The sequence below is a fragment of the Dermacentor andersoni genome, chromosome 8 (assembly GCF_023375885.2).
Source record: "Dermacentor andersoni chromosome 8, qqDerAnde1_hic_scaffold, whole genome shotgun sequence".
Taxonomy (NCBI): Eukaryota; Metazoa; Arthropoda; class Arachnida; order Ixodida; family Ixodidae; genus Dermacentor; species Dermacentor andersoni.
Genome location: NC_092821.1, coordinates 27148646 through 27165086, shown reverse-complemented (window position 1 = coordinate 27165086; position 16441 = coordinate 27148646). Strand labels below are relative to the sequence as shown.

The following is a 16441-nucleotide window of genomic DNA, read 5'->3' as shown; positions in this document are numbered from 1 at the left end:
GTTTCAGCCATGAATGGCGTGCGGCGAGGCCTCAAGTCGCCAGTTGCTTGCTCAACGGCGCGCACGCCACGAAAATCCGGGATGCCGCTCGCTTCGCGAAAAATCGGGGACAACGAACTTCGCGCATCTTCCGCATACGACATGCGAGGTTGTGGCTGCCGTACCTCGTGCTGGGGTTTCTCGCTTCGCACTGGGACTTGGACTGTCTGGCTGATTTCCTCACGGACCACCTCAGCCAGTGCGAGTCGCTGTACCGATGCTGGAGCCACCTGAAGCTTTTGGAGCTCTTCTCGAACAGCAAGCCTAATGAGCTTCCGCAAGGCGTCAGTATTGTCCAAGGGCATAGCGAGACGTTCACGCGATAGGGTTGACACGTCGCGGTTGTACTGCTGTGTCCGCTGCTGCAGAGCCTTTGCCATTGATATGGCTTCTGCGAGAAACTCTGCAACGGTCTTCGGTGGGTTGCGCATTAGGCCACCGAACAGCTCTTGCTTGATACCGCCCATCAAGTTCCTGAGCTTCTTTTCTTCCGGCATGGAGGGATCCGCGCGTCAGAAAAGTCGGCACATATCTTCGACAAGCATTGCCACGCTTTCGTTCGGCCTCTGTACTCTCGCCTGAATTGCAGATTCAGCTCGCTCCTTGCGATCGAGGCTGGCGTATGTGCCAATTAGCTGCCGTCGGAATTCGTCCATGTTGATAGGGCCGCCTCACGGTTCTCAAACCATGTCCGCGCATAGACCACCCGCCGTGGCTGCTCAGTGGCTATGGTGTTGGGCTTCTGAGCACTTGGTCGCGGGATCGAATGCCGGCCACGGCGGCCGCATTTAAATGGGGGCGAAATGCGAAAACACCCACCTACCTAGATTTAGCTGCACGTCAAAGAAACCCAGGTGGTCGAAATTTCCGGAGTCCTCCACTACAGCGTGCCTCATAATCAGAAAGTGGTTTTGGCACGTAAAACCCCACAATTTAATTTTTTCCGCGCATAGTCCTCGAGAGCAATGTAGGCGTTGCGTAGCTTGCTCTCTGGAGTCCAGCCGTTGTATTCTGCGACACGCTCAAAGTGATCGAGCCAGTCCTCTACATCCTCGAAGGTGTCGCCATGGAAGGACGTGGGGATTCGCGGCTGGTTGAGGACGACCACGGCCGGCGCGGTCGAGGAAGATGATGGAACCGGCGTACTCATCCTTCTGACTTGGTTGGGTAGCGGCTCGTGCTCAGGTGGCAGTCCTTGAAGTCGGCGGCTTGTCCGCACGTGCACAGGAGTCAGCTCGACCGGACTTCGTACTGGGCTTGTAGACGGTGTTCGATCTGGAAGTGATAGCATGTACCCCGAAGCTTCACCAGAAAAATGTAACGTAGATTGGAGCTGCAGTGTTGCAAAATAGACGTTTCTCTTTAATGGCGGGCCAGAAGAAGAGCGTGCACCTTACGCAACTCATCGTCTTCATGGCGCCAACCATTGCGCGCGCCGTTTTGTGGTGCGGGAGCCCCACATCTTTGTGTCAATATCTAATAGATATAAATAAGTACCATAGAAAGATGCGAAAACGGCAGTGTTTGCTCATTTGATAAGAGCATCGCATGCGTTATACGACGACGTGGGTTCGTGCCCCACCTGCGGCTAATTGTTTCTTTATCGACTTTATATTCGAGTATTTTCATTTCTGTAATTCAATTTGTCGGTATAAATAGTTTCTCCTGCCTTGTCTTTAGTGTCTGTTAGTTGGCTTCTTATGATATGACTAATAGAAATCAGGCCCTCGTTTTCCTCTAATGTATATCATCATCATCATCATCATCATCATCATCATCATCATCACCATCATCATCAGCCTGTTTACTCCCACTGCAGGGCAAAGGCCTCTCCCATACTTCTCCAACTACCCCGGTCATGTGCTAATTGTGGCGATGTTGTCCCTGCGAAGTTCTTAATTTCATCCGCCCACATAACTTTCTGCCGCCCTCTACTACGCTTCCCTTTCCTTGGAATCCATTCCGTAACTCTTAATGATCATCGGTTATCTTCCCTCCTCATTACGTGTCCTGCCCATGCCCATTTCTTTTTCTTGGTTTCAACTAAGATATCATTAACTCGCGTTTGTTCCCTCACCCAATCTGCTCTTTTCTGAATCCTTAACGTTACCCCCATCATTCTTCTCTCCATAGCTCGTTGCGTCGTCCTCAATTTAAGTATAAGCCTTTTCGTAAGCCTCCAGGTTTCTGCCCCGTAGGTGAGTTTCTCTAGAACAATCTGCCCACCATCCTTCCAAAAATCTGCTGTTACCTGATCCTCCCCAGCTGCCTTCCCCCTTTGCATAGCTCCCAATGATTTCTTTACTTCTTCCGGCGTTACCTGTGGGATTTCGAATTCCTCTAGACTATTCTCTCTTCCAATATCATCGTGGGTGTCACTGGTACTGTATAAATCTCTATGGAACTCCTCAGCCACTTGATCTCATCCATATTATTAATGATACTGCCGGCTTTGTCTCTTAGCGCATACATCCGATTCTTGCCAATTCCTAGTTTCTTCTTCACTGCTTTTAGGCTTCCTCCGTTCCTGAGAGTATGTTCAATTCTATCCATATTATACTTCCTTATGTCAGCTGTCTTACGTTTGTTGAATAACTTAGAAAGTTCTGCCAGTTCTATTCTAGCTGTAGGGTTAGAGTTTTTCATACATTGGCGTTTCTTGATCAGATCTTTCGTCTCCTGCGATAGCTTACTGGTATCCTGTCTAACGGAGTTACCACCGACTTCTATTGCACACTCCTTAATGATGCCCACAAGATCGTCGTTCATTGCTTCAACACTATGGTCCTCTTCCTGAGTTAAAGCCGAATACCTGTTCTGTAACTTGACCTGGAATTCCTCTATTTTCCCTCTTACCGCTAACCCATTGATGGGCTTCTTATGTACCAGTTTCTTCCGTTCCCTCCTCAGGTCTAGGCTAATTCGAGTTCTAACAATCCGTGGGTCACTGCAGCGCACCTTGCTGAGCACGTCCACATATTGTATGATGCCAGGGTTAGCGCAGCGTATGAGGTCTATTTCATTGCTAGTCTCGCCGTTCGCGCTCTTCCACGTCCGCTTTCGGCTACCCCGCTTGCGGAAGATATTCATTATCCGCATATTACTCTGTTCCGCAAACACTACTAATAACTCGCCCCTGGGTGATTCCACGAAAGATCAACACGGGTCGAAAATTTCATATTTTAGATTTCATTGAATATTTTATATTTTATGCGCATATCAATAGGTAGCACTAAAGTGAACGTGGCTTCTTTGCCTAATGAATATTTTCGGAGGAAAAAAATAACGAGATTCTTTAGTGTGGACGTGCCTATTTAATGCACAAGGCATTTTCACAAATTCACAACGATGTGAAATTCATTATCTTACAACTACAAAGAATACATTCTTGTGTGTAAAACCTAGACGTAAAGAAGGGTCAGCTAGCCCTGTTTCAGGCTTCCGTGCAAACTGGAAGTGTTTTAAAAAATTGCTTAATTTGCTACAATATTCAAAACAGGCTATATTTACGATTATTTCTCAACTACACCAATGCATGTAGCCTTTTGAAATTTGCTGGACTGCGAGAGCTTAACCTATTAAACAATTGTGTTGAATATTCTTGCTGTATCACAAATTACCAATTCTACAATTCGCCTCAAATTTCAAGTTTTCACAAAAATGAACGCTATTTAACAATGAAAATAAAAAAAAACCCATCGTAAATTTTTCTCAAAATCTCGTAAACAACTATTCACAGGAACGTGAAAAGGAATATTAAAAAACATGTTGCATTATTATGTTTGTAATCACAATACAGGTGGTAGAAATGAGAGCTTTGCCAGAATGCAGCAAGGTGCTAAGAAAAAGGGACATTGAGGTAAAAACAGCGTGCGTGAGGCTTTGACTTGCCTAAAATTTACCGTAATTGCGACGTAAAGGCAGTTTTGGTAAAGTGTAATTATTTCAACCACGGCGTTCTAAAATGTCTGAATTTCCGACATAAATTCGTGGAGTCATGCCTCTCCTCGGCCATCATTGGCGCCCATATTTAGTTCACGCTTTCAGATGCGGCGGCTGTAAAAATCGTCGCTTTGGATCGAGTTGATAGAGTGTAGAAGAATGGGAAGTGAATTCACGGGAGGCGATGAATTCTTACCGGAAGAAGACGAACTGCGAGGTAGAAAAAAGTGCCACTTGAAACTTTGCCTCACCTTCATCAGCAGAAGTCGGATTCGCGACGAGGAACTTTCACCCGGTGCTGAAGCAAATTCAACTCGGTGGCACTGCAAGGTCCAAATCTTATTTTGTATAGTGCAAGCGCCATTTGGACCCCTCGGGTACCAAATGCGGCATGTGCACCGAATGGTTCGCCAAATTTATAGAAACCTATGACATGTGCTCTTCGTACGAAAAGCGAATGCGCTTGTTGACTCTACTGCGAAGCCAGCTGGAACGCTGAAAAGTTCAAGCTCTCATTCCAAATTTGTCAGCCTACATGGCATACTAATCCCGGCGTTGGCGCGAGAAGCGTGGAATATGGTCAGCACCAGACGCACCTAAGAGAACACGGTTGAACCCAACAGACGTTTAGACCGCTGCGGAATATTATACCAAAGACGAGCATGGATGTGCTCGGCAGAGTCACAACAAAAAGGACGTAGTATCTGTTTCGATTGATGGAAACAAACAGTATGCTGCCAAGAGATTCATGACCCGCTCGGTACGGGGGACATATGGTCTCCTTAAGGAAGCCAATCCGGATACATCTATTGGGCTCTCAAAGCTTTATTCTCTCCGGCCGAAATGGGTTCTTCTTACTCCACAACAAGAAGTGTCCCTTTGCATGTATTGCGCCAACGCCACACAGTGCGTTTCCGTGCTAGAAGAGCTCATTGAAGGTGCCTACACAATTACCCACCTCAAAGAACTATGTCTTTGCACCTCGCCCACGACCGATTCTTTCCTGGGCGATTGTGATTATTGTGCAAATGAGGATGCTTTTACTACAACTTTGGGAATCCCTGAAGAGACAGAGGTAAACAATGCGGTATGGGAAAATGGCGACCTCGTCAAAAGGACAGCACAGGCTATTACCTTTCTCCAGGAGCTTGGTGCATGGCTTGTCAAGTGGATCACTCATGATTATATAAGGACATTCAAGCATCAGCAATACACGACGCCAAACGGAATCAACAGCACGGATCCCGTGTCTTTGACTTTGCAGAGAATTGGACAGCTGTTGTACCGAACGACGTACAATCATACCATTGGCACACACACACAAAAAAAAACAGGTCTCGCTATTTACGTGTGTCGTCACGAGTAGCGGATCCACTCAATGTTTTGCGGTTCTCAGTGATGACGTATGTCATTATGCTGCACACGCTTGCTTTGCACTGGAAAAAATCTATGAGTGCATCAAGGAAGAACTTCAACTTGGCAAACATGCTACATACGTGTCTGACGGCGCCAGTAGCCATTTAAAAAACAAGTATCAGCTTTAGCAGCTGTCACAGAAGGAGCACGCGTCAACAAAGTGGCTTTTTTCGGCCACAGGACATGGCAAAAACGCTTGCGATGGTGTTGGTGGCTTAGTAGAGCACCAAGCCTCGCTGTACAATCTCGAAGCAGACAGCACTACAGTCATTAGGTCAGCCTCTGAAATGGTAGCGCAGATGGCCGCAACGCTGAAAAACGTAAAACTCCTCTATGCAGATGTGGATGAAGTAGAGAACTTTCACCACCTCAAAAGGAACCAGTGGAAATCTTGGCCACGTGTTTCGGGCATACGGTTATGGCACATTTGGTTAACCGAGCCTGACGCCACCAATTTCGACCACGTTGTATTAGTGTCTCGCACTGCTGCAGGTAATTGGAAAAGGAACAAGCCTTTCTGAGCGTATACAGCGGGTATGCTAGAAGTTCCTTGTGCCCTCTCCCTGCCTCCATGCGGCATATGCGGATCTTCAACAAGTGTGCACTGACAGGTCAATAAGTCAACAGGCAAGCAACTGTGCCACTGCGTATTGGATTCGCTCCATTAGAACTGCGTGATCTGGCCCTCTGGATCAGCTTGTCCTATAGAAAAATGCGGAAAGAGCTGCCATTACTGCAGCGCTTCGTAAACGTAGGACGTGTTCTCAGCACGCTATCATCGTTTAGCATTCGTCAGTGGTGCTTCAACAACTATCCCATACATTGTATACCAGCAAGTTTCGCCGAGAGTTCATCTGGTCCTGCCAATACTTCAATGAAGAAATAAATGCTCTACTTGAGGCTTTGCACAGAAGGCAATTTCCTCAAGAGTGCGCGGACCAGGTAATGTTTCGCAAAAGACCCAAGTATCTGAAAGAGGAAGTCTCGTGCTCCTTTCCAGCTTTTCTAAGAAACTTTCCGACAAGTAGTGATCCTTAGGGACTGTGAACTTTTGATGATATAGTATTCTAACAGTTCCTTTTTTTCTTTTTCACCAGAGGCGGTAAAATAAGCAATCGCTGGAACTATCTGCCAGCTAACCCTGCCTTAACCAACACCATCGCCACTCCCACCACTGCCTCTTAGGTTGCATAATGACGTTCATGTAATGACAAGTACGACATATTTAGAGGCATTTACCTACCGTACCTTCTGTTACTTGTGTACATTTATACAGAGTTAACTGTTAATTCTGTAGCATACAAAGAAATAAAAACCCTGCATTAACAGAAGGCACAAATTATCTACGCTGCAAGGCGCACGCACTTGCTGTTAAATAAAATGAGCCACGTAATGGTTATGCTGACGCTTCGTTATTCCCATTCAAGCGAATAAGTAGTGTACTAAACGCACTTTTATGCAGAAGTATTAATTATAAGGTCAAAACTGGCTTTACGTCGCCATTACGGTCAAGTTTAGGCAAGTGAGAGCCTTATGCACGCTCTTTTTACCCCGATGTTCCTTTTCCTCAGCACCTTGCTGCATTCTGGCAAAGCTCTCATTTCTACCGCCTGTGTTGCGATTACAAACAAAATAATGCAACATGTTTTTGAATATTCTTTGTCATGTGCCTGTGAATAGTTGTTTACGATATTTTGAGAAAAATTTACGATGGGATTTTTTTAATTTTAATTTTTAAATAGCGTTCATTTTTGTCAAAACTTCAAATTTGAGGCGATTTGTAGAAATGGTAATTTGATACAGCAAGAATATTCAACACAATGATTGAATAGGTTAAGGTCTCGCAGTCCAGCGAATTTCAAAAGGCTACATGTATTGGTTTAGTTGATAAAAAATCGTAAATATAGCAACTTTTTAAGATTGTAGCAAATTAAGCAAGTTTTTAAAAACACTTCTGTTTTGCACGGAAGCCTGAAACAGTGCTAGCTGACCCTTCTTTACGTCTAGGTTTTACACACAAGAATGTATTCTTTCTAGCTGTAACATACTGCATTTCACATCGTTGTGAATTTGTGAAAATGCCTTGTGCATTAAATAGGCACCTCCACACTGAAGAATCTCGTTATTTTTTTCCTCCTAAAATATTCATTTGGCAAAGAAGCCACGTTCACTTTAATGCTACCTGTTGATATGCGCATAAAATATAAAATATTCAATGAAATCAGACATATGAAATATTTGACCCGTGTTGATCTCTCGTGGAATCGCCCCCCTGCTATTTCTAGTGCCTATGCCATATTCCTCCACTGCCTTGTCTCCAACCTGCTTCTTGCCTACCTTGGCATTGAAGTCGCCCATCAGTATAGCGTATTTTGTTGTGACTTTACCCATCGCCAATTCCACGTCTTTATAGAAGCTTTCAATTTCCTGGTCATCATGACTGGATGTAGGGGCGTAGACCTGTACAACCTTCATTTTGTACCTCCTATTAAGTTTCACAACAAGACCTGCCACCCTCTTCTTAATGCTATAGAATTCTTTTATTTATTTATTTCATATACCTCACAGGCTCCAGAAGGAGTATTGCGTGAGGGGGGTGGTACAGATAACAAATGCGGAGCAAAAACATAGTTTTTGTTACATAAATATGAACAAAACGAGAATCAAATAATAAGCAAAGAATGCGAAGTAAACAAAGATAAAAAGCAACGAAGGTAAACGAACAGGTGTTAGCTTTCAGTATACAGTAAAGCAAACAAGCTTAGAACAAATGCTTACATAAACAAATAATGAAGTTAAAAGTAACAAAACTGAACAGATACTTGTTTTTACCGAAGTACTAGCCAAATATGCAGTGATTTTTTGTCTGAAGGTTAATGAGTCATTAATGTCAGCGAGGTTATCAGGAAGACCATTCCACAGTGCAATCGCACGTGGCAAAGCTGAGCAGTTGAATGCATTGGTGTGACCGAAGATGCGTTGGAAACTGAGATGATTATGCAGGCGTCTAGATGTGAGGGAGGGACGAACGAGTGGTAAAGTAGATGGGCGTACACTATGCATGATTTTGTGCAGAAGACAAAGTAATGCTATATTCTTGCGCGATTCCAAAGATGAAAGCGACAACGACAGCTTGATGTTAGTTACGCTCGAAAATGGGTTATAATCTCTGGCAATGAAACGCACAGCACGGTTTTGGATTCATGTATGTTACCAGCTATGTTCTTATTAATCAGGAATCCCACTCCTAGTTCTCGTCTCTCCGCTAAGCCCCGGTAGCACAGGACATGCCCGCTTTTTAGCATTGTATATGCTTCTTTTGGCCTCCTAACTTCACTGAGCCCTAATATATCCCATTTACTGCCCTCTAATTCCCCAAATAGCACTGCTAGACTTGCCTCACAAGATAATGTTCTAGCGTTAAACGCTGCCAGGTTCATATTCCAATGGCCTGTCCGGAGCCAAGGATTCTTAGCATCCTCTGCTGCGTCGCAGGTCTGACCGCCGCCGTGGTCAGTTGCTTCGCAGCTGCTGGGGTCTGAGGGCCAGGGTTTGATTGTGGTGTTCATATAGGAGGTTGTGGCTAAGTACTGCACCAGGGTGGCCAATCCTGCCAATCCGGGATCAGGCCCCACTCCAAGCCTGTTTATGCAATTTTATCAACACGAGGTTTTTTTTTAATCCAGTGGAAAATTGCGCGGCACCGGGATTCGAACTACGGACCTCTTTCACGCGAGGCGGGTGTTCTACCTATATGCCACCGCTGCATCTTTATAATGTATATGGTATACCCTTATCCAGTGGAACACACAACAGCTCGGAGGTGGCATAGAATGTATTCGCCTACTAGTGCGTTCTACGCTGACACTTTTGCGCATTGTCGTCATAATGGCGTCATCATACTGTTGATGCCATTCCGTCACAATCAGTGGCTACATAATGTGACTCTTAATGCCGTCTTCATGCCATCATCGTTATTACGTTGCCATGGTCATGGTTATGCCAACGTGAATTTTTATTAGCGGTTCCAGTGTCACCACGCTACTCTCACCATACCGTTGTCGCCAAACCATTGCCGTGTTTGTGTAGTCGACTTCCAGGCCCTCATCCAATCCTGGTCGTTACATCGTCATTTTTTTTCTTCATGACGACGTGGCGCATGATACTCAAGTTTGTGTCCGATAATCGAGAACAGAAACACAGTAGAAAATGTCGCTTACATCAATTCTCACTGCACGTGGGAATGTGCCAATATCGGAGCATATGTGCCCCATGTGGGCTTCTGCCTGGACTGCAATTCAAAGTAGCCCTGCGTGGATTTACGTATTGCATTTCCTTGTTTGATCTATGAATGGTGCAGATTTGCGTAGGCTTGAAGAGCTCTATTGTGATATTAACGACACGGACGTGTGAAGGGTGTTCGCGCCGTCTCTGTTTGCGGCGCCGCTGACGTGCTGTCATTGTGCTGATGCGCATGGACTGCCCACAAAAGGAAGGAGTAATGGTACGGTCTCAAAATACGGGCTCTGTGTGTTTGGTTGGAGAAGTAGTAATAGGTATAATTTAAAGTTTTTTTAAATAAATAAATGGGTACATAATAAAATGGAAGAGATATATATCGCAGTCTGCTGATTCCAGAATAGCGCTCAACTGTGAAGGAAGGAGGATGGGATTAGAATAAGAGAAGAGGGGTAAAGCACAGCTGAGAATATACTGACGCGTGTTTATCCTTTTCATGGGGACTGCATTTCACTACTAACACGTTGTTATCACGGTTTTTGGAAAGTATGCGGGCTCAAGCAATTACGCTGGAACGTTCGATGAGTCATGTATAAAAGCAGACGCGTTTAGCCTTGAGACAGAATTCGAGTATCGCCGACTGAGATCGTCGCTATCGCTGTACTGTTTTTTCTGGGCACGCGATCGTCCACTGAAGTTAGTTTGGTGATTCACTGTTTTAACGGTTTTGCTACTGCAATCTTCACCATGACTGCGACGTGACAATACTATAGAATAAGGGAGAATCACGAAGCCAACTCGATGCACCGTCACCCAACGCTCATTTGAATCTGCTGGAGGCAAGGCGGTGTTCTGTTTCCGCATTTGGCATTGTGCACATGCAAAGAAGCGTTCCCGTTCTAATACATTGTTCTAGAACGTCGTACATACGTTGGTCTCCAGGGAAGAGATAGTAAATGTGAAGCTGGATTTATCTCAATTTGGGCGCTGACAGGCTCTCCTTTCTGATCTCGTGCGCCATCGAGGAGCGGCACCTGCAACGCCGCTGGCAGCTCTCACCACAATGCTCACTTTCTCAGAGACCTGCGGCGCAGCACTGAACACTGATTTCGGTACCAATGCAACCCCTCCTTGCAAAATTGCAAATATCCGAAGTGAATAGCCTTCTATTTCATCTCGCCCGGTTGCGTGGTCGGTTGTTGGTGGCAGTGGAACTGTCACCACCCGTACCAAGAAATGGACGCGTAGGCCATCCGTTGCATACCATTTAGGAAGCAGGTGCAGTCGCCTATATCACCTTTAATGATGCGGTGGTTAACGGCTCTGCTTTATTAGGCAGAAGCGCTTTCTTGTAGTATTCGACGATTCGCTTACATCGGCAATCATTGTCGACAGTTTCTGCATAGGTCGTTTTACTGTGTTCGTGTCTGTCTTAGTGTAAGAATAGGCGCAGTACAGCCCGATTTGCTCAACACCATGCAGGTTGTCGTTAGCCAAAGGTGAATTTTCACTCGTTTTTCGTTGCCTGCAGCGACAAGACGACGACCACCCTCCTCTTGGACATGGCGTGCGAGATTTCGATGGAAGACTGTGGGCGCGTAATCGTCGCTAACTTCGGCGAGGACCCCACCTTCTATACTTCCAAAAAATTTAAGCCGTGAGTAGCAAAGTATACCGCTCTAGTTCAGTACTACAAAGTTCCGTTTGCATAATTTGTATTTGTGCTTGCACCCGTAACTTATGAATTACAAGCTTAGACAACGAATGGTTTTCAAGAGCACCTCTGAGGGTGCAAGCATAACAGCTTGACCATTGCTGTGGCTTTATGTATGTTTACTGCACAAGAATTATTGCCTCCCATCTCGCTGTCCTTTAACTAGACAAAGCGTAGGAGGTTTCTGGTGCGTATCGGTAAACGCGAACTCCACCTTCAGTTATTACTCCGCAGCATCGCGAGACTTGGTTGGTATCACGTAATTGATGAAGCGGTACCACGAAAGAACACTAAAGATCGGGCGGCGAAATGCCATGCAGCTCTGGCTTGAAATGTTTAACAATTGGCTCTGACATTCTGGGCTTGCGATGAAATGTAATGCGACCCCAGCGCAGCACACTTTCTTGCGATAACTTCAGAGCCTCCGTGCAAAAGACGCTCTTAATAGAACTGGTCGCAGCACCAGAGGACAGTACAACATGATGTTGGCCATTAATTCTACTCGCAAAATAGGTGTCCAGGGGGAAAGATCACAAACGAACAAAAACCTGTTAGTCACAATCATGTTTGTTGGCTACATATGGTTAACTCATTAATACAGGTGTCCCAAATTTGTGAATATTAGGTGCTTTCTTGTTGATTGTATTTTAAATGGTCTGCTATCGTGCATAATATAATAATGTGTTCTATACGCAAATGACACAAATGTGTTCATAAGGGCTGAGAATGAGAAAACTTATACAAAGCTTATCACACTCTCAACTGTCTCTCTTGTTTGTTCTACGATAATATCCTCTTCCGCGCATTCACGATTTCACAGGCCCCTTGGAAGGGTGCAAAATCTTTCTTAAAGTGGACCTTGCGGAGGCCTATCATCAAATCCCTGTTGAGCCTTGGACATCCCGAAGACGGCTACTACTACACACTTCAGCCTGTTTGAGTAAATGCGCATTCCCTTTGGACTACGCTGCGAGGATTCTCGGATGTATTCGCCTACATCGACGACATCGTCGCCGCGAGTTCCAATCGAAAAGATTATGAGCGTCACCTCCTGGAACTTTTTCAGCGCCTTCAACAAATTAGCCTGGTTGAGAACCGCGAGAAATGCGTCTTTGGGTTTACGGAGCTCGAGTTCCTGGTGCATAGTATCTTGGCGATGGGAATTCACCCGTTGCCCTCCCACGTCCATGCCATGCAGGATTTCACGGCACCCACTATGCTACGTCAGCTGCGTCGGACTCTGGGCCTATTGAATTACTCCCGACGCAGTATTCCGCATGGCGCTGAGCTTCTGCGCCCATTGACTGACCTTCGCACGACCAAAGGCTCCTCATCCGCTATTTCCTGGTCTCCCGAAGCACAAGCTGCCTTCAGGGCTGCTAAATAAGCCGTCACCGATTCGGTGCTTCTCATCCTTCCGACAAATAGTGGCTAGTGCTTCCAGTGTGGCCATGGCGCAGTTATCCAGCAGCAAATCGACTCCGAGTGAAGTCTGCTGTGGTTTTTCTCTCGGAAGCTCCCACCTGCCGAGATTCACTAAAGGGCTTTTGGTCTCGAGCTGCTCGCTATCTACTTGACCGTCATTTTATGTTATAACGAATTATAAGCCCCTGATGTATCTCTTCCGCCCAAACTGTTCCAAGCACGTCGCACGTGAGCTTGACCTGACCTATATATCGGAGTTCACTATGTATATTCCGGCACATCAAAGGCTCCGAAAATGGTGCAGCTGATGCAATCTTCCGCATCACATCCCGCTGCACTTCTACATCAACTATGGAATGGGAAAGACTATCTCGGGCGCAGATGGCAGACCCCAGCTGCAAGCCACGCGTGACCATCTACGTTCCCTCCGTCTACAACTCCTTCCTGACCCCATTGTGGCTAGCTCACTCAGGTCTTGTGTGAAATGGTCTTGTGTTTCACTCAGGTGTGAAATGTCAGCGACTTCAACTCGCCCTTTCATTCCGGCAGCCTTCCGTCGTGCGGTGATCTAATCCATTTACGAGATTTGCCATTCTAGCATCTGAGCCACGCAGTGCCTCCTTACACAGCGCAACATGTGGCCAAGCATTAACATCGATGCGCCCCAGTGGGTACGCACGTGCCTCGCGTGCCAGACAGCCAAAGCTGCCTGCCAGTCTGCCTGCCGCGCAGTCTTTCTTGCCACCTGGCTGTCGCTTTGTCCCCGATCATCTTGATTTAGTTGGACCGCTTTCCTCCTCTCATGATGGATGGTACAATCTAACAGTGATTGACCACTTCACCCACTGGCCCGAAGCCATGCCAATTCCGGACATCCCTGCAGAAACATCGGTCGCCAACGCCTTGATTTCAACATAGGTTTCCCGCTTCGACCGCCCCAGCATCAAGACCATTGATCGTGGCCGGCAATTTAACTGAACTCTTTACATTTCGCTCAGCCGGGCCTGCTTGGCGCTTATCACTGCCGTACAACTGCATTTCGCCCCTGTGCCAGCGGTGTGGTTGAACGGTCCACCGCCAGCTCAAGGCTGCTCTCACTGTGCGCCTGAATCGGTAGCACTAGGTCGTCCACCTTGCTCTGGCGCTTCTGGGCCTACGCGCTGTCCTTCGTCGCGACCTTGGCTGTTCTCCGGCCTAACTCGTCTACCCCTGCGCCTTCCTAGAAACTTGTTCACACCTTCCGAACCCTCGCTCCAGCCGCCGATGTATCGTCAATATTTACAGTACTACGTTGAGCAGCTGCATCAGGACTGGTCGTCTTCAACCCACGTTTTTCTCATACGAGGCCCTGTAAGGGCACCTCTTATACCCTTCTATGATGATCTGTACTGTGTCCTCCACATGAAGCCGAAGTCCTCCAACTAGACCAACAAGCAGTTCTCTTGCAAAATACTTCCACCATGCTCTTGAATGGTCGAGAAGAGGTCGCCTTATTAGACCGCCTCAAACAGGCATGCCTCGAGGCACCCCTCACGGAGCTCCTCGCGGATGTCACCGGCGTATCCTCGGAGCTGCATGGCCGCTTCTTCGACGAGTACAATTCACAGTTCCGTCTGGGTGGGTGCCTTGTAGCGCCCACCAACGCCGCTACGCGTGGACGCTAAAGGTGGCGTTCTCGGTCGGCACTGTGAAAGATGACGAAAATAAAGTTGGGCGGCGCGTGCTCGTGGCGCAAGCACGTCACGCGCTGTTCTGTTCTATAAGAGCTTGCTGCGCTGCTACTCTTGATCTGGTGCGCTACTGCAACACCTTCGCCGACGAATTGATTCCACATCGTACTAAAATCAATTTTACATCATTTTTCTTCTAAAAACGCACCGCTTAGTGAGGACCCCAAGTTGCCGGTTAATGGAGTCATCATCTGACGTGGCACAGTCATGTACAGTACATGAGGCAATTAGGAATAATTACAAAAAATACATCAATATTTTATAAGCTCGGGCATCTATTTCCACTACAAACCCTTCTAATCCTTCACCATAGTTTTGTCGAATAGTATGTGTCATATTCTATTTTGGTGTATGGACGTGCGTATTCTACATTACGGTCAGTAACACAGCTCAAAGTACAGTTCTGTGAATAATCAGTTTTGGCCAACGTACGTAGTGTATATCATTCGCTTATCCTCGATTGCATTGCATTGCATTGCATTTTCACGTTCCTTTTTGCGTTGCAGCTCTTGCGCACAAATTAAAAAAAGAAATATCATAGTCTTCAGCAGAATTTAATCAACCCGTAACACAATATCCAACACGATCCTCATTACTAACGCTAAAAGTTTCAAGCACACGCGGAAATTCTGGAACATCTTCCTTTACAAATACTGCAGCCAGTTTTTGTAACACCCTTCGTAAAGACGTAACTTCAACATCATCCATTCAGTATTTTCCCCGATCACTGCGCCATTACTTCCTCCTGTACAATAACTAAATTCACAAAAGTTTAGTTTCATTTTATGTATTGTATATCATTTTTTTAACTGTATATACATGATCTTGTTACACAGATGTAAATAATACTATCATAGGTACCTTTTATACAGCTCCCTTTGAGTTCTAGGGTCCCAATTGTATACATACGATGCCCTATATTTTATTTTGTTATGAATAATGAACTCATTGATGGAATAACTGATTGATTGATTGACTGATTGATTGATATAGCGCAAGTTGTGTATTTCTTAACGAAAATGCTTGCAGGTTTTCAATGTTACGATTTGGTTTCCGGAAAGAGTTCACTGCCATTCGTCAGGATAGTTCTTTGCCTTAGCTGCGGACAGGCAGACGTAAGGTATACTATTAGTGTTTGAATTTTTGCCCTATTGTATGCTGCGTGGAGTATAAATGGCGCTTTTGCCGAGTTTGTCGTTTATGTGCTCCTTCAGGGTCCTTAACTGGCAGCTCTGGCGCTTTTTTAACCACATTAGAATATTGTCATTTTCAAATACCTTGAAAGTCCTTTCACAGGTAGGGTGGTTAAGTTTGCTTAGAAATTCATGAATAATTTTAAATAACCAATAAACAAGATACCGAAACGGAAACAGTTAGCTAGTTTGTGTGACGTCAGGATGAGTTGATTACGTCAGGTCCTACATTACCATAATGTAAACAAGCACAACGCGTGCTACACGCGAAGTGCACGTGGCGCTAACGCCAAACAAGCGAAGCTGCTGATGTCTCCGGACGACACAGGGAGGTTTTGCAGATTTTCCGCATTACACAGCGCCGATTTCAGCGCCGATGTCAGCGGCGGTGGCGGCATGCTATCTGACGTCACAAACACACGGTGGTGAGTAAAAAATTCAGTCGGGAACGCAACCAATCTTTAAAATTATGTTTCGCTAATACTAATGACTTGCAGCCGTATTGTTTGGCACAGATATTCAGTGTGCAAAACAGAACGTATATTCAAAATATTAAAATCAATTCACATCAAGAAATCGCCGGAGTTGTCCTTTGAGGATTGCTCACCAAGCAGCCCGCATATTGTCCGGTTAAGCGCTTAGTGCTACATACTCAATTTAGGCAATTCGCGTTGTTTGTGACAAATCAGCACCGAAGCCATGAAATGCGACAAAATAAATTGGCATCGAGCAACATTCTCAAG

General features: G+C 45.8%; 1 protein-coding gene across 5 annotated transcripts in view; it reads left to right on the top strand.

Moving 5' to 3' along the window:
• Positions 1–16441, top strand: part of LOC126526230 (uncharacterized) — a 233582-nt gene that overhangs the window by 175242 nt on the left and 41899 nt on the right. For all 5 annotated transcript variants that reach the window (XM_050174148.3, XM_055068109.2, XM_055068110.2 and 2 more), the window contains one exon: positions 11168–11293. In XM_050174148.3, coding sequence (XP_050030105.2) covers positions 11168–11293 — 126 coding nt within the window. The remainder of the gene's footprint in view (positions 1–11167; positions 11294–16441) is intronic.